The sequence below is a fragment of the Phyllostomus hastatus genome, unplaced genomic scaffold (assembly GCF_019186645.2).
Source record: "Phyllostomus hastatus isolate PE091 unplaced genomic scaffold, TTU_PhHast_1.1 phas_contig_210, whole genome shotgun sequence".
Lineage (NCBI taxonomy): Eukaryota > Metazoa > Chordata > Mammalia > Chiroptera > Phyllostomidae > Phyllostomus > Phyllostomus hastatus.
In genome coordinates this window covers 1,467,809-1,488,735 of record NW_025333737.1, presented here as the reverse complement: position 1 = coordinate 1,488,735, position 20,927 = coordinate 1,467,809, and the positions used below count along the sequence as shown (strand labels likewise).

The 20,927-nt window shown below is 59.6% G+C and overlaps 1 protein-coding gene across 6 annotated transcripts in view; it reads left to right on the top strand.

The window, feature by feature from the left end:
* Positions 1 to 3,895: 3,895 nt before the first annotated feature.
* Positions 3,896 to 20,927, top strand: part of DOC2B (double C2 domain beta) — a 29,951-nt gene continuing 12,919 nt past the window's right edge. For 3 of the 6 annotated variants that reach the window (XR_006785329.1, XR_006785328.1, XM_045835781.1), the window contains exons 1-6: positions 3,896 to 4,824; positions 12,737 to 12,816; positions 13,238 to 13,264; positions 15,667 to 15,741; positions 18,460 to 18,569; positions 18,719 to 18,845. Coding sequence is in view for 4 of the 6 variants with exons in the window: in XM_045835781.1 (XP_045691737.1) it covers positions 4,440 to 4,824; positions 12,737 to 12,816; positions 13,238 to 13,264; positions 15,667 to 15,741; positions 18,460 to 18,569; positions 18,719 to 18,845 (804 nt within the window). In the remaining 2 variants the exon portion in view is untranslated. The remainder of the gene's footprint in view (positions 4,825 to 12,736; positions 12,817 to 13,237; positions 13,265 to 15,666; positions 15,742 to 18,459; positions 18,570 to 18,718; positions 18,846 to 20,927) is intronic. The other 3 variants (XM_045835783.1, XM_045835784.1, XM_045835785.1) reach the window with 3 other exon arrangements.

Below are 20,927 nucleotides of genomic sequence, written 5' to 3'. Positions count from 1 at the left end.
CTCCCATGTCCCTTCCTGACTTGCCCTTTGTCTTCAGAATCTAAAGGAAAATGGGGCTTCGTTCACTCCGGGGCCCCTTGCAGAATGCAGCCCCGGGCTTGTCACAGGGTAGGTGCCCAATAACTGTGTTCAAATGTGGATTCACAAAGAAGTGAGCGGACAGGGCCCCTCTCCATTAAACAGCAAGTGCTGGGAATTCCTCCACCGGCCTCGCCTTTGGGTTAGAAATTGCCGTTAAAATAGAGAAGGTTCTATCAGCGTAGCCTGCCAAGCTCTGCCAGTAATCAGGAAAGGGTGGAAATTGGGGGTTCACGTTAGGCCCCGGCCAGGGAGTGCCCTTCGTCCCAGAGCACGCAGACACCAGCCAGAGGTGCCAACCAAGGACATCCAGCGAAGTGCAGGGTAAAGGTCATTTCCTCTAAACTGCCTGTCGCCTACTGGAAGGAAGAGCTTTAACCGGAGGTTCTCAACCAGGAAACAGGTCATGACGCCTGAAGCAGGATGTATCAGGCCCCCCACTGGGACGCTGCCAAAGCACTCTAGAGGTTCTGACTCACCCCCCCCGCCCCCCCGCCCCCATTGAACAGTGTGGAGCCAGCAAAACAGGTGAGAATCACTGCATTAAACCATTAGCACCTTCTAGCCCAGCAATTCTCTCAAAAATAATTGTGCATAAAATAATCCAGGGTGCTTGGTACGATGCACCCGGAGCCTCCACGAACACACCTGAGTCAGTGGGTACGAGGAAGGAGCCCGAGATCTGCATCACCAACAGGTGTCCCGTTGGTCCAGACGCCAGGACCGTCCTTCCAGAACCCTCCTCTACCTCATCGGACAGGAGCGTTTGTGTGTTGCTGGGGGTGGGAGCTTAGAAGTCTGGGAGAGACACAACTTGGGGAAGAAACGAGGGCATAGGGCTCCTGAGGGCTCCGGCCAAGGACAGACTCCACCCACTCCACTTTGCCGAGGGCTGCTTCAACATGCCAGGCTGCCCACTCAACATGGGGACTGGACATGACATGATTGATGGGGTCTGGACATGTCCAGCTGCTTAAAGTCCCCCACGCACGCCAGCTGGTGCCCCAGCCTTGGCACGGACATCCACTCCTCAGTGCCTTTTCCCTGCAGCCTCACCCAATCCTCGCAGTGGACAGAGAGAGAGCAGCCAGCTGTGCTTCACTGGTGAAGACCCTGAGGCAGGCACGGGGCGTATGCTGGTGTTTTGCACCAAGAAGGCAGAGGCCAGAGAATCAGTTCAGCAGTTCACCGACTGCCTGCTGCGTGCCGGGCACTGCGCATTGCACTTTCTATCCATCTCCACCTCGTTTTCATGGGGCTGTCTACGGCCTCCTCTAAACCCGGAGGAGACCGAGGGCCTAAGTCAAGTCAGACACAGGAGGAGGGAGCCGCTGGCTTTTGGGACCAAGTCTGCCCAACCCCCCAGGCCCCAGACTTCCTAGAAACTGCACCCCTGCCCAGATAACACCAACGCTACCCCTGCAGGGGCCCTATCCCATCTCGACTGGGCTCAGGGCTAGACGAACTCAGACCTCGGAGTAGCTCTTGACTCAACCACCTGCCAGGGGTTGGGCCCGCATATGGCCTGTGTTTCTCCAGCCAGCATCCTAGGTCCCCGGGCTCTGTGCTTTGGAGTCTCAGCCCCTCCCCCACCTCTTCTAGCACCTCCCCAGAGCAGCACCTGCAGAGCCAAGAACCATGAGCAGATCCTCCAAAAGGCCAGGATGGAGCTGTCCCTGCTCCAGTGACCATGGGTATAGCTTTGACGTCAAAAGAACAAAAGGTCAGTGAACCAAAGGGTCACCGGTTCAATTCCCAGTCAGGGCATGTGCCTGGGTTTTGTGTCAGGCCCCTGACTGCAGGAGAGGCAACCAATCCATGTATCTCTCTCACATTGCTGTTCTCTCCCTCTCTTTCTCCCTCTCCTCCCCTCTCTCTAAAGATAAATAAATAAAATCTTAAAAAAAAAAGAACAACAACAACAACAACACAGGGTCAGGGGCCAGAATATCTCCGCTCTCATTCCCAGTCGCTTAACGTTCAGAAGCCTTAGTTTCTCCAGCTATGACAACACTCTTCTGATTCCTCAAGTGAATTATGAAACGATGGTTCAGTGTCTGTATTTTAATACCCTGTGTCATTATATAATCGCCTGGTGATGCAGCCACCTCTGGCACAGAGGAAGTCATTCTGTGCCTACTGAAGGGCTAATCCCCGCGAGCATTCCTGGAAATGAGAAACCCATTGTGTGAGGCTTCCTGGCTCTCCTCTCCTTCCCTCGGCTTTGACTCTTGGAAGGCTGAATTTTCTCCCATCAGGACCCCAGACGGTCCTTAGGAGCCTCCAGGCTGGTCCATTTCCACCGTAACCCACCCCCGCTTACTCTCGGCCCTCTCTCTCCTCCCTTTTTCTCTCTCCTCAGTCAGAGAAGCCTCAGGAGAAGGTTTAGGGAACAAGGTTTGGCCTGTGTTTCCAGCGGTGCTCTGATGCCTGGAGCTTCGTAGGGGTGAGGAGGGAGCGGTCGGGGAGGGGAGTGGAAGCTTCGGAAAGTCAGGACACTTTCCACCAGCTGGCAGCCACCCTGGGCATGTCACTGTGTCTGCGCCTCAGTTTCCCCACTGCAAAACGGGAACAGTAAATTCTGCCTACGTCACGGGGTAATATACGGAATCAGCGAGATGACACCCTTAAACGTCCTTGACACACTATACCGTGGTTTTCAACAATGGCTAGTGACCGTCACTACCCAGTGCAGAACTTACTGTGAAACACCGTAGTTCTTCACCACGTCTCACCCGGGAGTCTCATCTCCCACGGGAAGGGGGAAGAGGAAGCAACCGCCACCTCATATCTGCCATGCTCTGTGACAGACGGGGCCTCACCACAAGGCTGTGTGGTTTGAATTAGCCCCATTCCACAGATGAAGAAACTGAGGTTCAGAGAGATCAGATGATCTGCCAGAATGATGCACCTGGAAGTGATGAGGAGGAGGCCTCCCCTCCCTTCTCCCTGCTCCCCCTGCCGCGCCCCCCCCCCCCCGCCCACACACAGGGTTTACTGGAAGGAAGGACACAGGCTTGCAGCCCCTCATTCCCACTCCAGGAAAGGGCCCGGCCAAGAAGATAAGCGTTCCTGATCTGTCCGTAGAAACCAGAGTGTAAACAGGGTTCCGGCCGTGCCCAGAGCTTTCCGGGGACACACCTGTATAAGCAGCAGCCATTCCCAACACAGCTCTGTTTCCGGAAAGCAGGACAGCCGCCAGGGCTGAGCTGTCTGGAATTTGTTTAGTTATCTGACCGAGTGAGGCCAGAGCCAGTGGGCAGACCACACCCTGCCTCTCCAGGTCGGCCTTATCCATCACTCGCCGGGAAGGGCTCCTCTGCCAGGGCGCTGCCTGCCCTCACCCCGCGCCTGACCACAGCTTGTGATGGAGGTTCTCACTGAGCCTGCCCCCAGGGATCCCTTCAAAGACTCTCTGGCTAAGCAAAGGGCTGAGCTGAGTTTACAGAGTGTTTGTGTGTGGTCTGAGAGGGAGTGTGAACACACTGTGCCGGCAATGACCTTGGACAGCTGAGGATGCATGCATGTCCTGCTGGGGTGTGAGCAGCCTGTGCCCACACTCCTAGGAGTGTGGCTGTGCGTCCCACCAGAGGGGTGTGTGTGTGTGTGTGTGGTGCGGAATCCCTGCTCACTTCTGTGGTGTGGTTGTGTGCCCTGGCAGGCGTGCGGGGGCGGGGAAGGCAGCGCGGTCCGCCGACTGCCTCTCCACGCCCGTGCGTCCGTGTGTTATCTCGGGCGTACTCAGCCAACTCTGTGTGGGTACATATGCTTGTGTGTGTGTCCTGCAGATACGAGCCAGTGGACACTTACTGCCAAGTGTCTACACGTGTTTGTGTGTGCTCGGAGTGTCCTTGCACAGCTGCGTGTGCCCCGTGAGAGCGAACGAGACCCAGCAAGTCCTGGCACGGGCGGGAACGTGCGGAGTGTGCATCCTGCGTGTCCCTCCTCAGCTCCCAGCTTATCCTGCGAGACCGTGCGTGAGTGGAAGGCGCCCAGGTGGCCCTGCCTCCCGTGTGTGTGCGCGCGCGGGGTCCCGGGCCGGCGCGCGCCGGTGTGAGTGCGAGTGAGTGCGGCGCCGCTCGGCTCGCTCGGCTCCGCACCGCCCGCGCAGCCCGCACGCTCGCACTGCTTGGTTGCTACCAGGGTGACGCGGGCTGGGCCCGCCCCCTGCCTGCTGGCCCCTGGCACTCACTAGCGCCCGCAGCTGCCGAGCGGGTAGCAGCCGCGTCAGGGCCGTCCTGGGGCGCCGCCGGCGCTGCCCAAACGCCCCCGTCGCTTCCCACCGGCCGGCCGAGCCGCCCCCGGGCCGGGGCCGCGCCAGACCAGGCCGGGCTGCGCCCGGGCGGGACCGCGCTGCCTGCATGACCCTCCGGCGGCGCGGGGAGAAGGCGGCCATCAGCATACAAGAGCATATGGCCATCGACGTGTGCCCCGGCCCCATCCGACCCATCAAGCAGATCTCCGACTACTTCCCCCGCTTCCCGCGGGGCCTGCCCCCGGCCACCGGGCCCCGCGCCGCTGCACCTCCGGACGCCCCCGCGCGCCCGGCCGAGGCCAGCGCTGGCCGGCGCAGCCCCTCCGACGGCGCCCGCGAGGACGACGAGGATGTGGACCAACTCTTCGGAGCCTACGGCGCCAGCCCGGGCCCCAGCCCCGGCCCCAGCCCCGGCCCCAGCCCCGCGCGGCCGCCCGCCAAGCCGCCCGAGGAGGAGCCAGACGCCGACGGCTACGAGTCCGACGACTGCAGTAAGTTTCCAAGTCGCTGACTTCGCGCCCCGGCCCGCGGCTCGGCTTCTAACGCGCTCGCTAACCTCGTTGGCCCCTCGGTCCCCCTGCGGTCTCTCGTGGTCCCTCGGCTCGCGCGCCCCGCCGGGTCGCGGCCCCTTTGCCCGTTCCGCGCGCTTTGCGCGCGCGCCGTGCAGACCCGGCCCCGACACCTCCCTCGACCCCGACCCGAGAGGTGGGAAGTTTGGGGGCGACCCGTGGGGCTGTCCCATTTCCGAGGTCCGGCTCCCGGGAGCCCGCGCCGCACCCCATCTCCGCCCGCCGCCCGGAGCTCCGGCGCGGGCGGCCGCTTTTGTTCCCGGGAAGGGCGGAGCTGCGCCCTGGGGAGACACCAGTTGCTGCTGCCCGCGCGGTAGCTCTCGGCCCGGAGTCCGCTGAGGGTGGGCCCCTCGGCCGAGGCTCAGAATGGAGCGGCAGGGGCGGGTGGCTGAGGGCGGGGACCGGCCGGCCTCCCGGGTGGGCCCGGCGGCCCGCAGAGCGCAGCGGATTTGCTGGCGCCCGGACCAAGGACCAGTGGACTGTGGGGCCGCTTGTCCTTTGGGGAAACCTTGGCGATTCCTCCTCCCGCGTCTGTGGACCCCCGCCACTGCGCTCGCCCGGGCCGCGGGCCTTCGCCCACCTGTTACTCCCGCTTCCCCGGCCAGGAAGGGCCCCCAGCCCGCGCCTCCTCCTCCCGGGACTGAGCCCCCAACCCCAGTGAGCAGGCTAGCACTGGGGGTCCCCGGGGCCGAGGCCCGGCCGGCGGGCTCTCCTGGCGCCCTTCGCGCCTCTAAGGGTGCCTGCCGCGCCCGCCCCGGGACCGGAGGGGAAATGGAAGCTGAAGAGGTCGCTACCGGTGCGGAATGGGCTTGAGCGGGATGGGGGTGGGGAAGCGGGGAGCGCCGCTTGCAAGGCCCCCAGCCCAGCTGCAGCCCCAGCCACGTCCCTCTCAGACCCGGAAAACCAGCGTCAAATGCCAGCCCTGCCTGGGATGTGGACCTTTCGGAGCAGGGGTCACTGGCGGGCGTCTCCAAGGCCCACCGGGCCCCATCCCCCGCGCAGTGCAGCGAGGTTGGCTACGCCTGGCTTGGGTGCTCGCAAGGGCCTGGGGCTGGGGGTCGGCAGTTCCCCCTAGGGTAAAATGTGCCTCTGGAAGCTGATGGTGAGGGTTACCAGCACGACAGGGGTGGGAAGGAGGGAGCGGGTGGCAAGTCTCTCTTCGCCTACCTAAGGGGGCCGGGAGGAGTGAGCAGGAGGAGGCCCGTCAGCTGAGGCGGGTCAGGGCCCAGGCCTGTGGGGGGAACTTCCTGCTCTGCACTTTCCCTGCCCCCCCACCCCGCCGCGTGGGGGTGGGGAGCACCCCTGTACCTCCACTTTCCTGCCAGCTTGGGGAATTGCACTGGGAGAGTTTATTGGCCTCAGGGCTGTGCCCTGGATCCCCTCCCTCCGTTCCTGGCACCCTGGACAAAGTGCACCCCCTTTCGTGCTGTGTTTCTGGGCAGGCCCTAACTGGGACCCAAGTCACCCCTTTGGACACCCTGAACCCAAAGTCACCTCCCGAAGAAGGGATGGGGAACTTCTTCCTGCTTCTAGCGTCTCCTCTTCCACCCCGAGGGGGTGGAGGGCAGAGCAGGGCTTCTGCCTGAGCTTCAGGCAGCCCTCGGGGCGCCACCAAGGGTCCCCTGGACAACATACAACCAAAGGGTGAGAAATCTGGTCACATCTTTTGGCTATCCCTGACCCACAGACAAGGAAGGGACCAGAGATTCCAAAACTCGGGCCAACTGCCACGTGTCCAGTCCCTCAGCTCAGCAGTCCTTCACGGGGCACTGTCCCAGCAGCAGGGAGGGGGCAGAGCTGGGGCTCTGGGCCCAGAGAGCTCACTGTCCTAGCGGGGTCCCCGGGGTTGGGGTCGGGTCGGGCTCCCTGGGTGTCAGCAGTAGGGCGTGGTCCCAGACACAGCCTTCCCGGCCTGGCCTGCGGGCTGGCCACACCCCACCGCCAGGGCACCCTGCTGAAAAGGGCTAGGGCAGAGGGAGTGGGTCTGAACCGGGGCCAGCCTGGGCCCCTCGCCCCCTTCAGGGGGCAGCCTGCCCTGGGCTGGGGTCCCATCAGTGGCTGAGCGAACACCCAGGTGTGGGAGCCCAGAAATCCTGCCTCCTGCCCTCGAGGGGACTGAGTTCTGGGGCAGCAGCACTCCCAGGCCACACCCCCTCCCGGCTCTGACAACCAGATCCCAAGGATAAGTCTAAATGATTCAAGCCAGATGGTTCTTTACCCTGCTTTAGCCAGGGTTATGCTATTTGCTGCCCTAATTATTGGATTATCTCTCTTCTAACAACAACAACAACAAAAAATTAGGGCAGTTGCTCTCTTGTCCAAGGCCAAGAGTGAAGTGCTCTTTATTCATTTGGCCTTTCCTTCTCTGTAAAGCTCATCCATCCTTATTAAGTCACCTCAAATCACAAGCACAAAGCTGACATGTTCCAAACTGATCTAATAGAGGAGTAATGACGGACAGAAAACACAGTGAATGTTAGAAGTGCCCCCCCACCCCAGTTGGTCCCCAGAGCACCCAGCTGAGCTGGGCTCCAAGGCTTACTGCCCTCCAGACGGGCCCCAGGGCCCACCCTCCGGGTGTACCTCTTCCTGCCCACCCACCCTCCACCTATGGGAACCCAGTCCGTTCTTCAAAGCTGGACGTCTAGAATACTTTGGGTTGTAGTAGCAGAGAACTGAAAGTGTGTTAAACACTGAAGACCATTGAGGTCAGTGGCACCAGGCAGATTTATGCAGCAGCTCATTGGTTACGTCAATGGTGATGGTTCTGTTTGTCTTTCCACTTAGCCATGCTCATTTCTTCTTAGGCTGGTCTCCCTCGTAGTCCACGGTGGCTGCTGCAGATCCAGCCATCACAGGATAAGATCCTAGTTTTGATAAGGATCAGTTTCCTCTCCTAGGTCTCATTTTAAAAGCAAGGAAAGCTCTCTCGGAATCCCCAGGAGACCTGTCCTTCTGCCTCATTGGCCAGAATTGCATTATGTGCCCACGTTTACACCTGCCCTGCAGGATTCAGCCTGGGCCTGGGCCAGGACTTATGTCAGGGAGGCCTGGAGCAAGAAAAGAGTGCGGAATCCTGTTAGGCCTGACCCGAAGGCCCTCGCCTGGTGCCATTTCCTGGACCCCCCTGGCAGTGATTTCCCTTCCTCTGAGCCAGCATATCCTGCCGGACTCTGTTCTTATGTGCTCGGCACCACGAGACCACCTCCGTGCCAGGCACTGTGCTGGGCATGGAGATTCGAGACTGGCTGAGACACAGTCTCCGACATCAGGCAGTTTATGAAAATCAACATGTACAAACAGCCCAGCAGTGAGGACAGCCAGGCAGGACCCCGATAGAAGGCGTGGCTTGCAGGGCTCCCCCACAGAGAGCACCCTGCTCGGGGCCTGGTGGGAGAGGGAAAGGGAAATGCTGTTGGTGGAGGGCCTGCCATGTGCACAGGTGCAGAGGTGCAGGCAGCAGCCCAGCGGAGGCAGAACAGTAAGCTGAAGTGGAAAAAAATTAATGATGAGGCCAAAGCCACCATGTCTCAGAGGAACAGAGGACCTTGAATGCCACACTGAGGTGGCTGAAATGAGTCCAGGAGACAGTGGAGAACCTTTGAACAATTTAAAGCAGGGGGATAAATAGATTTATTAAAGTCCTAACCCTCTGCCTCTGAGCTCCTGGGAAGCAGGGGCGTATGACTCATCCTCTTTGTGTCCCCTGCGGTGCCCAGCTCTGTGACTCAGTTTCCCCAACCACGAAATGCTTTCAACTCAGGATTAATCATTTATTACATTTTTAAAACAATTTGAGAGGCTGATGTTTTTCTTAAAAAAAAAAAAAAAAAAAAAAAGCAGCAGATCCCCTATTTCCAGAAGTGCACGGGTGAGGAAAGTCCAGGCGCAAACCAAGGTCAGAGTGATGCTGTCAGTCTCCATCCGCAGAGCAGAGGGACAGCAGCCTCCGTTCAGCCTTGGAGGCACCAACAGGGGCTTGAGCTTGATTTCCTCGGAATTAGCCCCATTACAGCTCTATAATTACCAACAAGCGGGTGACAACTCTCAAAGGCCCATTAATGACCAGCGCTCATTATTTTTCCAAGGACGTAAACTTTAGCCAGGACACGTGATTTGAGTGACTCAAGGGCAGGGCCCCGGGGCTCACACAGACCAGGCCTTCACCTGCCCCGAGGGCCCTCCCCACCCGGGCCACAGCCCAGGGTGCGCTGCGACTCCGAGGCCCCCCTGCAGGGCACGGCCAAGCCCTTTGTGGTCCCCAAGAGCGACTGTGTTTCTCTCTTGTTTTCTCCATGGTATTCTCCTGAGATTGCAGCTAATCTAAGTGGTAGACAAAAAAATGTGGAAGCCACTAAGCTTTAAGACAGGAACTATCAGGATGGAAATGAAGAGGCCTAGATTCTGCCGTGGTCAGGTGGTTGAGTTGGTTGGAGCATCATCCCGCACACCAAAAGGTTGTGGGTTCGATTCCCAGTCAGGGCACACACTTGGGTTGAAGGTTTGATCCCCCGTTGGGGCGTGTTTGGGAGGCAGCCAAGTGATGTTTCTCTCATTGATGTTTCTCTTTCTCTCAAATCAATGAACATATCTTCAGGTGAGGATTAAAAAAAAAAGAAAGGCCTAGATTTTGTGTCCGGCTCTGCTGTACCGCCCTGAACTAGTCGCCTCCCCTCTCCAAGTCTCGTTTCTCTGAACGGGAAGTGAAGACTTTGCACTACAGCGCCCCTGAGACAGCCCCACCACTGTGAAGTCTCTCAGATGGTCAATGAGCCCTGGCTGGTCTGGCTCAACTGGCTGCTGCATCCTCCCGTAGACCTGAAGGTCTCTGGTTCCATTCCCCATCAGGGCCACATAACCAGGTTGCAGGTTCGATCCCCGATCGGGAAAAATGTGGGAGGCAACCAGTTGGTGTTTCTCTCTCACATCGGTGTCTCTCTCCCCCACCCCACCCCAAAGCAATGAAAAAAATGAAAAAAAAAGGTCCTCAGATGAGGATTAAAAAATAATAATAAAAATAAATGGTGGCTGAGCTTCTCTTTATAAACTATTATTTCTTACAAAACTTTCATTGAAGTTCAAAGCAATTCATCATCCTCACCCTGGGGCAACACGAGGCATGATACTCCTTCCCGGAAAGAGGTAACAGGTGTGAGCTCCACTGAGCAGCCCCGGCAGTTCTCACACGGGGGAGTCTGGGCACCCAGTGGAAGGGGCTCCCCTCTCCTCCCAGAGCTGTTTCCTGTGGGAAGCAGATGGCGCCTCCATCGCCCTGGCCTGTCCTCCTCTGGGACTGGGAAGCAGGCAGAGATCATGGAGTGTGCATTTTAACACGCGGTTATCATGTGAGGAGCAGCGGGAAGGAGGTTGGTTTGCATGGACCAGCCACGTGAACTGAACATCTGCTCTTTGCTGGTGTCCCAGGTGCGGCTGGGGCATGGCCCCGCTCTCCGGAGGCTATTGTCTGGGAGCAGCAAGTCACGGGTGGGCATGAACTGAACAGAAGTGATGGCCTATTGTGTGAAGCCACAGCTTTGGAGAATATTATTACAAAAGCGTAGACCTGGAGAATGTTGGGCCCGTGAATAGGTTTTAGAGGCATGGTGACAGATACCTCACCTAGAGTGCTCTGGCCTGCCCACCTGCACGGGGAGCTAGGAATATGGGCAGCGAAGGGCTCTAGACAGCCTTAAAGTAACAGTATTCTCAGAAAGAAAAAAAAATGTTCCCTTAGGCTCCACGCAAGGCCTGTTGACTCCTAATTGGACACAATTCTAACAAGTATTCTCACTTGGTTTCAGAGAATAAACAAGTACCTGTTGAATGGGCGGGAGCCGGGTCTGTGCCGGCGGATGCACAGGCTCTAGCGGGAGTTCCGAGCTGATGGCAGAGCAGGGGGCAGAGACGAGGAAAAGCAGGGGTCGCCTGGCGGGGGAACCGACGCACACCCTGTTCCCTGTCGGTGCCACAGCTGCGCCACAGAGCAGTAGTTGTCATCACAGCAATGACTCAGGGTACCCAGAAAAGTGTAGGTGACAGTTGCCTGTGCGACTCACCACCCCGGGAGGGGAGTGATCCAGTTTGGAGCAAGTTCATTCCGGAAGGTGTCTCAGAGGGGCAAGTACAGTTATGTGGAAAAGTCACCGAAATGGATCTGCTCCTTCTATAATTATCTCGCCAGCGCTTTTGGCACCGCAGGCGTTTTTGCAGCACAACGCTGTGAGGTGGGTACTCTGGTGTCTCCATCTTGTGGAGGAAACTGAGGCAGAGAGAGGTTGGGTAAGCTGCCAGAGGTCACACCGCAAGGAAGTACAGAGTCGGGATTTGAACCCAGGGTCATGTGCCCCCCAGGCAAGGACAGAGACGTGGGCAGTGTGCCTTGTCCTGTGTTAGAAGTTGGGGAGCAAGCACAGATGACGCACCAGCACCTCGGAATGAAGGGCGGCTCCAGTGCCCCAGCTTTCATTTGTCCATTTCTCTGCAGCCCCCAAATTTTGCCAGGCCTGGGCCCCTGTAGGAGCCCCGGGCCTGCAGGCAGTGTGGTCCCTGTGACACCCACTCAGCTCCACCGTTGTCACGGTGAGAAGGCATCTGTGGTTCAGAAGTGAACAGGTGGGTGTGGCTAGGCCCATGGTGGGTGTGGCCCTCTCCTACTATCACTCCGCCCCCCACCCTCTTATTGGCCTGTGGTTGGATCTCCCTTCCCCAACCCCACTGTGCAATGGCCAACTCCTATTCAGCCTTCAGGCATCACCTCCTCCAGGAAGCCTTCCCTGAGGGCCACAATTCACATCAAGGCCAGGCACCCCCCATCACTCTTAGTCCACCAGACTCTATTATGGCAAATTCTTTTCATATGTTACTCCCATTGAGCTGTGCTTTCCTTGGGGCCAAAACCAAGCCTCATTATCTTCATCCCCAGAGTCTGCATATGACAGACATTTGGTAAGGAAAGGAATGAATGAATGAATGAATGAATGAATGAATGAGTGAGTGAGTGAAGTAGATACAGATGACCAGCCCAGAGACTTCAAGCAGGATCTGGGCCTCTAAAGACTTCCTGCGAAAGTGCACTTGCTGTCCAGAGACTCGGCCCAGGTCCGCCCCCACCACAACTTTCATCTTCATGCTGGGAGCCACGTCAACACGGGAGGCCACAGCTGCCATGTGTGACTGCCCCCAAGGGTGGCAGCTGCACCCAATTATCGCTGCATTCCCTGCCAAGCCCTTGGGAATCCCCCACTGCCCTTACAAGGCTTGGTGGTGACAGCATGAGGGCCCAGCTGGCTCTGCAGAGCCCGCCAGGCCCCCGAGGGGCCGGAGACCAGGGAGCCACACCCCGAGTGTTGCTGGGAGGTGGGCAAGGGGACCCGCCAGTCAGCCTGCCGGGGCTGCAGGCTGGCAAAGCCTCGTCTCTTCTGCTTCTCACACACCCTTCTGGCATCTAACGCGTGAGGGGAACTGAGACCGAGGCCCAGAGTGTCAGGCGCTCAAGGAGGGCGGGAGAGGACAGCACTCCTAAGGCCGAGCGTCAAGTACACGTGGGTCGTGGGTCGGCAGCACAGTGCAGGGTTTTGGGGCCTGGGTCTCCCTCTTGCACCTCCACTCATGGGGACTGGGGGCCACGGACCCAGCCTCTCTGAGCCTCAGCCCCTCATCCAGAAAGGGGGAACAATACTGCTCACTTCCCAGGCTTGGGAAGCTGGGTGCAGGGATTGAGGGGCCTCGCTGGTGGCGGTCACTGCAGCACCGGCACCCCATCCGACCTCGCAGAGGTGGGTGACGCTTCTCCACCATGCAGCCCATGCATGACCTGAGCCCCCTTTGTCCGCAGCCGCCCTGGGCACGCTGGACTTCAGCCTCCTCTATGACCAGGAGAACAACGCCCTGCACTGCACCATCAGCAAGGCCAAGGTAGGCCCCGGGGCTCCCCTGCCCCAGGCACAGGGTCCTGGAGGAGGGGCTCAGGGCGGCAAGCCGATCCCCCCCCCTGCCCCGCCCACTTCCTGGTGTCTGGCTGGGAGCAGGGCCTGGAGGGAACTTTTGCCTAAATCATCTCAGCTGCCCTAAAAAGCCCTCAGACTGAAGTGGGGGGGAGGAGCAGAATCCTAGAAGGAGGAGGGGACGAGAGATGGAGGCCTGGGCGGGGATGCCAGGGCGCAGAGGCCCCGAGCTGGCGCGGGGCTGCTGAGGGGGGAGGGGTGCCACTGTCCCACTCTGGACGCCGAGGCCACTCCGGGCAGGAGTCATCTCTGCTGGCTGGCGCGCGCCAGCGCCGTGTTCTCAGTCATGCCGTTCCCTTCGTGCCCGCATACATCGCTCCCCCGGGAGGAAGGTGCCCAAGCTGATGTTCTCTCCAAAGGTAAGGCCGGCGGTGCCGCCTAGTAGGGCCTCCCAGTAGAGTCGTAGAAGGGCCAGGGCCTGGCTTAGAGCCGCGAGCTGCCTGGGCCCAGAACCCCCACCAACCCCACACCCCCGCCACAGTCCCCCCGCCTGAGAGCTTCTCTGCCCTCCCTCCCACCCACCAAGGGACAGGCTGCCTGCCCCTGCCCCAGCTGGGCCCCTCCCAGCTTGGGCCCCATCCCTGCACTGCCGGGGCACCTAGAGGCCTGCATGCTCCATTCGACCCCCACCCTGTCCTCTGGGAGCTGTTCGGGCAGCCATGCGGAGCATGACCAGCCTGGCACAGCCGAGACTCCAGACCTGCCCGGGGTACGGGCTGAGAACCCGGTGACCCCCAGCTATGCCAAGGTGGAGGGCAGATGGCAAAGTGCAAACAGACCCAGCTTTGTACAGGTCGTGCAGGTATGGGGACAGAATGGGCACTGGCTGCCCGGTCACTCTGACCAGAGCCATCCCTTCTCCTCCCCACCCCAGACACGGGGCCCTCCGGCACTGTGCGCCCCGCCTTCCTGACCCGGGCCCCAGAGGGCCTGTGCAGGTGTAGTGGGTGTGGACATGTGTGTGTACAGGTAGGTCTCTGGGCACCTGTGTGTGCACTCGTGTGTGTGTTCATTTAGGGGTGTGTCACTTGAGGCATTTGAGGTGGGGGATGGGAGGACCCCAAGCCATGGCAGCTCCCCATTCTCCAGGTCACCCCCTGCTTAGATCCCGTTCCTCGCAGGAGGGGGTGGCGCAGGCATGCGAAGAGGAGCCGGGGGGCTCAGAAAGCCGAGGTGGGGCTGACAGGCAGTGCCCTCAGGGGACTCTGGGAGGAGGCCAGATGCCCAAGCGCCAGACCCCAGTTTGGCCACCCTCCCCTGGGTAAGCGGAGCAGCCTGTTTGCACACCTGTGACTCAGGGTTAGCCATCCCCACCAATGCAGTGGCCGTGAGCATCAGGTGATCGAGTACTGATGCTGCTCTGGGGCACAGTGCTAGGTGGCAGGTGTCCACCCACGTGCACATGGACACGAGGGCCCTCACGTCCACGGAGGAGCTACGAAAACCGGCAGACCCCCAGTCTGGGCACTTCGTGGGAGCAGGCAAGAGGCCAGGAGAGGGACTGGCGTTCGGAAGGGCTGCCTCACTGCCGTGGTGGACTCCCGGCCTGTGAGCCAAGCCTCGTCCGGAGCGGCCCCACAGAGCAGCACAGAGCTCAGATGCCCCGCCCCCGCCCTCAGCCACTTCTCTGGCGTCTTCCCAGGGGGCTGGCGTGTAGGGAAAGGGGAGCGAACCCCCGCTGCCCAGGCCCTGGGTAGCATTACCTCAACCCGCACTCCAGCCCTAGAAGTGTGCACTGTTAACCCCTTTCACAGATGGTGAAGCTGAGGCTCAGGAGACCAAGGAACTCCTTCCCTTGCCCAGCTCGCAAGTGCAGGAGCTGCCTGGCCGGGCCAGCCTGGCTCTGAGACTCCTGTGCCCCTCACAGAAGCAGAGCAGTGGGTGGTTGGAGGTGCCCACCTGGGGGGTCCTTTAAACCGAGGCGGGGCAGGGGCAGGAGAGCCTTAGCTCCCCTGGGAGGTGGGCCTGGTCACGGACAGCCGACTAGTTCACCTCTGAGTGACGCCATGGGGGCGTCAGCTCGGCTTACACACGCCACAGCTGCCTCCCTAGTCCCTGTGCGCATTGCAGAAGAAAAAAAGTACAATTTTCAGAAACAAGAGCAGGCATGGGGTCAGCTAAGCCCTGTATGTTTATGGGTCCGCTGGTCGCCTGGCTGGGCACGCCAGTTGTTCCACGAGTGAGGGATGCCACCTTGTGGAGGGACCCTCCGAGGCCGGCCAGCCAGCTGTGTGGCCTCCACAGACTCAGCCAGGCCGGGAGCTTCGGCGAACCCAGAGAGAAATGGAGCCTGGTCTGCAGGACACAGACCATTTTCTCCAGCTCCAGAGGGCCGTGTGCAGATGGGTGGACAGGCGGTCCTGTGGGTTGGGGTCAGTGAGGGGAGTTTTGTTTGGAGAGTGGGGGAGGGGTACAGGAGAAGGAGGGGCCTGACCAAAGCGGGGTAATGGAGGCCTCTTTCGGAGAAAGGTGAGTCACCTGGGCTCCACGAGGAGGAGAAGGGGAAGAGAGAGGCTGCTCCGACAAACACCCGTGCCTGCCCTGGGCTGGGACAGTTCCGGGAGGGAGGTCATGCCCACGCTGAGCCCCCTCGCTGCCCCTTCTCAGAGTGTGGCATCAGGGGCTTCTCTGAAGAGGGTCATGAACGACCGAGCCAGGTGGCCTAGGGAACAAGGGGTTCCTGCTGACCCAGGCGCCTGGAGGCCCTGGCAGCTCCGGGTCCCCGATCCCCAGTTCACAGCCTTCGCTGTCCTCTGTTCAGGGCCTGAAGCCGATGGACCACAACGGGCTGGCGGACCCCTATGTCAAGCTGCACCTGCTGCCCGGAGCCAGTAAGGTGAGGGGGTCTGCCCGCTGGGATGGGGGCCCAGGCTGGGCTTGGGGCACCCAGGGAGGCCTGTAGTTCTCACACCCGCCTCAGAGCCCAAGCAAGCTGATGGGACTGCAGCCATCCACCCGAGCACCCACTCAGCCCCACACTGTCCAGACCTCCTGGGGACCTAGGGTCAGCACTGCCTGCCAGCCGAGCTGGCAAAACTCTCCAGAGAATTTCCAGGCCAGCATTTCACAAGGAAAGTCTTAGCTGGAGGTTAATATTACCTTTTTAAGAAGGGTCCTGCCTTGGCTGGGTTGCTCAGTGGTTTGGAGCTTCGTCTTGTACACCAAGAGGTTGCAGGTTCAATTCCGGGTCAGGGCACATACAGGAGGCAACTAATCAATGTTTCTCACATCCATGTTTCTGCCTCTCTCTTTCTCCCTCCCATCTTTCTTCTCTCTCTAAAGTCAATAAAAACATATCCTGCCCTGGCTGGTGTGGCTCAGTGGATTGAGCGCTGGCCTTCAAACGAAAGGGTCGCCAGTTCGATTCCCATCTACAGCACATGCCTGGGTTGTGGGCCAGGTCCCCAGTAGGGGGCGTGCAAGAGGCAGCCACACATTGATGTTTCTCTCCCTCTCTTTCTCCCTCCCTTTCCCTCTCTAAAAATAAATAAATGAACTCTTAAAAAAAACATATCCCGGGGTAAAAATCAAAAATAAATAAATAAAAGGGTTCTGTGGTTGGAAAACATCGTTAACCAGGTTTCTTTACTGCAGGCCTTGTCAGAGCCTTTAACGTGCTGATGGACTGATAGTCCACCAGGGGGTTCAGTGGACAGCGCCTGCCCAGTTTGTCCGCAGAACCCGTGTTCCCATGCCAGACCACCCAGCAGGCAGATCAAGCACATGGTGCATCTGGGAGAAGAGAGAAAAAGTTTTAGTAAAATTGGCTATGAAACAAAAGCACCAAGGTGACCCTCAGCCCCAGAAGATCAACTCTTCATGGACTTTCTCTCGTGTGCCTTACAGCTCAGTGTTGTTTCCTTTCACGTTTCACGGAGGGAAGGTCACATCCGCTTTTCAGATTTGGGTCTTGCCCCTGCCCTGGGACCCACAGACATCTCAAGGGGGGAGCTGTGCCGACTCCACGTCAAGGGGGGACCCGACTACCGACCAGCAGTTTTGTTTCTGGCGGAGACCAGTGGGAGCGCAGGGGTACCTGGGACACAGGGTGGGGGAGCGTGAGCAGCTCAGCCCTATGCCTAAGGTCCTGGTCCTGGCCCCTTTCTCTGAAGCCAAGAGTGAGGGAATTCCTTCCAGGCCCTCGAGCGGCCTGAAAGGGAGGAAGACCCCTTCATGGGAGCGCCCTCTGGCCAGAGAGCCTCCCTGGCCACGGGGGGCTCTCCTAGGCCCACCAGGCATCCTGCCCACAGCTGAGTAGCCACAGGCTGCGGGGCCTGAGCCAACGCTGAGGCTCAAACCCTCAGACCAGTGTGCAGGACCGAGGCTCACCCCCACCCAGGAGAACCACCCAAAGTCTGGGTGGGCAGGGCCACAGAAGTGACAGTGGCCCTGCAGTACTCAGCTCCCCTCTGCTGGGCTCCACGTCATCCTGCCGCCCTTGGAACTTGCTGGGCTGAAGGCCTTGGGACCAGGGGACGTGCCCCACTCAGGAGCTCAGGGACCAAAGTCCCTAGACTCCTGGGACCTAGAATGGCAGTGCCTGGAGGATGAGTTGTGGGGACCCCCACAAGATTTTCCAAGTGGGTGTTTCACAAAGTCTGCTGCAGAGGGAGTTCCCCAAAAGCGGTGCTGGAAGAGAGCTGCCCTTAGGCTGTTCTTATGGCAGGGAGGCGGCGAGCCAGCACGGAAGGCGATGAGGCACCGAGCTCCACAGAGCACATGCGAGGGCTACAGCTGGGCTTTGAACCCTGGCCCATCTGACCCCAGCCTGAGCCTGGCGTGGCAGAACCCAGATCTGCAGAAGCACAGAGGAAGATGTGGAGGTGCCACGGCAGCTTAGGCAGGCCACCCCACCGGCATCTCTAGGGAAGGTGACATTCCAGGCCGAGGGCACAACCTGGGCAAAGGCAAGGAGGTGTGAGGGAGGGAGTCCAGTCCAACAGGCTTCCCAGCAGCTCCCCACCCAGCCCCAGTCTCCTGCAGAACCCAACACACACGCCACCTACACACACGTGCCACATACATACCACCTCCACACACACACACATACACACACTGACCACGCACACACGGAGTGTCTGAGGCCCCTAAGGCTGCAGGAACATCTTGTACCAACAACCACACGAATTTCTTACCTTCCAGTTCTGTAGCTTAGAAGTCTGACGTAGGTCCCACCTGGCTAAACCCAAGTGTCAGGGACTACGGTCCCTTCTGGAGGCTCCACGGGAGGAGCTGTGTCCATCCCTCTCCACTGGACAGAGGCCGCCCACCTCCCGTCTACAAAGCCAGCAACGGGGCGCCTCTCGCCTCTTCCCTCCTCCCAGCTGCCACCCACTCTCCTCTCCTCTTCCGCCTTCAAGGACCTGGTGATTGCACGGGGCCCACCCGGGTCACCTAGATAATGCCCCTGTTTTAAAGGCAGCTGGTCAACGACCTTAATTCCCCTTTCCTTATAGGTTGGGGCGTGAAGGCGTGGTCTTCTTGGGGGGCCATTATTCCACCCACGCCCGCCCGCACTCCTCCATGCTCATGGGATCGTTTTTGCTTTCTCCAGGCGAATAAGCTCAGAACAAAAACCCTTCGAAACACTCTGAACCCCACGTGGAACGAGACCCTCACTTACTACGGAATCACGGACGAAGACATGATTCGGAAGACCCTGCGGTGGGTGAGGGCCCTGGGCCGTGGGCTCCCCGCACCCACGCCTACCCGAGCCTTGCCCGCTCCTCGCCCGCCGCGCGCCAGTCCCCGCCGACTGTGGAAGCGGAGAGGGCCCGGTGTGTCTGAGGGCCAGCTGTGCCTTTGCCCTCCAGGATCTCCGTGTGCGATGAGGACAAATTCCGCCACAACGAGTTCATCGGGGAGACGCGAGTGCCCCTGAAAAAGCTGAAGCCCAACCACACCAAGACGTTCAGCATCTGCCTGGAGAAGCAGCTGCCGGTGAGCGGGCCCTCCCTGCCGGGAGCTCGGGGCAGCTGCATTTATTGAGCACCTGCTGTGTGCCTGGCGTGGCTGCAGGTGCTGGGGAGATAGAAATCCCTGCCCCACGGAACTTGGGCAGGAGACAGACACAAAAGGGGTCACCGTCACTCATTCGGACCCTGTGTCACAGTGATCGAGGCCAAGAAGGACTGCACGGGAGGGGCTGAGGGCTTAGACGTGTGCTGGGAAGGACTCCCCAGCTGGAGTGTTCCAGGCGGAGGGAACAGCAGGTGCAAAGCCCTGCATGACGAGTGCCCAGCCCGCTGGAGGCACAGGCAAGAAGCCCGCTGAGTGCGGCGGAGAAAAAGCGGGGAGGGTGTCCTAGGAGTTGAGAGCAGAGGCTGGGGGTGGGGAAGCTGGGAAGGACTCAGGCCTTCACCCCGAGTGAGATGGGCCAGGCAAGGGCTAGGACCGCTGGCTACATCTGACCAGGGCCCCTGGGCTCAGAACGGCAGCGAGGAGGGTGGGAGCGGGGAGAGCAGTGAGGAGGAGGGGGAGGAGGAGGAGGGGGAGGAGGAGGAGGGGGAGGAGGAGGAGGAGTCTGGCTCGGTGGGGCGGGCGCAGCAGTGCCTGGGTGCGGGTGCCGCTGGCAGATCCGTGTCCCTGCGCTGGGGGCCGAGCACCTGGAGGACCAAGAGTCATTAACTGGGATGCAGAGGACCTTGGGAGGAGCAGCTGGGAACGTGACACGGGAACTCAACTAGAACATGTTAGGCATGAGGTGCCTGTGAGATACCCAGAGAAGACAGAAAATAATTCTTTCCTAGAAATTGCAATTGTTTGGAAATGTCAAAGCCAATTCTGCCCCCTGGCCGGCTGCAACGGCTGAGCCCCCCCAGAGCCTTGGTCCCCTCGTCTCAGCCCTGCCTCTGCTCTGGCGGAGGCCTCACCTGCGCCCAGTTCAAGGGCTGTGGGGGTTTGGCCAGGAGGCCCCACGGTCCTAAGAAACCATGACCTTCTGACAGCCCAGTGCCCAGGGTACAGCCCCCTTCCTGGAACAGTGCCCCCAAAGGCCTGGGCAAGGGGAAAGCGATGGAGGACAGAGCCCAGTGGCTGTGCCCCATGTGCGGGGCCTGAGCCCTGGGGCAAACGGTCAGGCTCTGGGAACGAGTCGCCTAGAGGCCAGAGATCCCTGCCAGGGTCCCAGCTCTGTCGTCTGGCATAACCTGATCCAATGTCATTCCCTTGCCATGCTCTCTCCCACTCACAGACATTTGTGTGATGGGTATGACCTCTTTTGTTTTATTATTAGTCACTAACCACAGGTAACCCAGTTTTCCCAAACGATCTATGTCACTTATAAGAGGCAACATCCACTCCTACTGCACTTGTGTGCCTGGGATTTGATCCCCAGCATAAAGAAGCACCTGCGTGTGGGGGTGCGCGTCTGAGCTGTGTGTGAGAGCACTGTGCATGTGTGTGAGCATGTGTCTGCACATGCACGAGTGTGCACATGTGGGCGCATCAGAGTGTGTGGACTGCGTGTGTGAGGGTGTGTTTGTGCGCGTGCCTGTACTGGGGCGTGACTGGGGTTCTGCTAGGGGCCCGTTAGTCTGGTTTCAGGGACACCAGGTCACTGCGGGAACGGGTTGCTGTGGCAGTAAAAACACATTTTGCTGCTACATTTTAGATTTGGCATCATCTGAGAACTGATCTGTTCTCGGTAAGTACTGAGCAATAAACCAGTGTCATGGTCTTCACATGAAATGACCCAAAGCACTTATACCACCCCCCCCAAAAAATAGCTGAAAATGTCCATGCTTATTTACTTTGTTTAATTTTCACACATCACACAAACTAGCACAAGAGCCATGGTTTAGTGAGGCCCTGGGCCCGAGGGGCAGACGGTTACCTCGCCCCGCCTGGTCCGGTCCGCACCCCTAGGCTGCCTGCGCCCTGTGGACAAAGGTGCTGAGGCTGCGTTTGAGCTCAGGGTGCGTGCTGTGATCACTCACCCACGGCTGCTCTGGGCGTGGGCGCTGGGGAAGGCGATCCCTCCCTCTCTTCACAGGATCCCCGTCTCCAAGGGGGTGCAGGCGT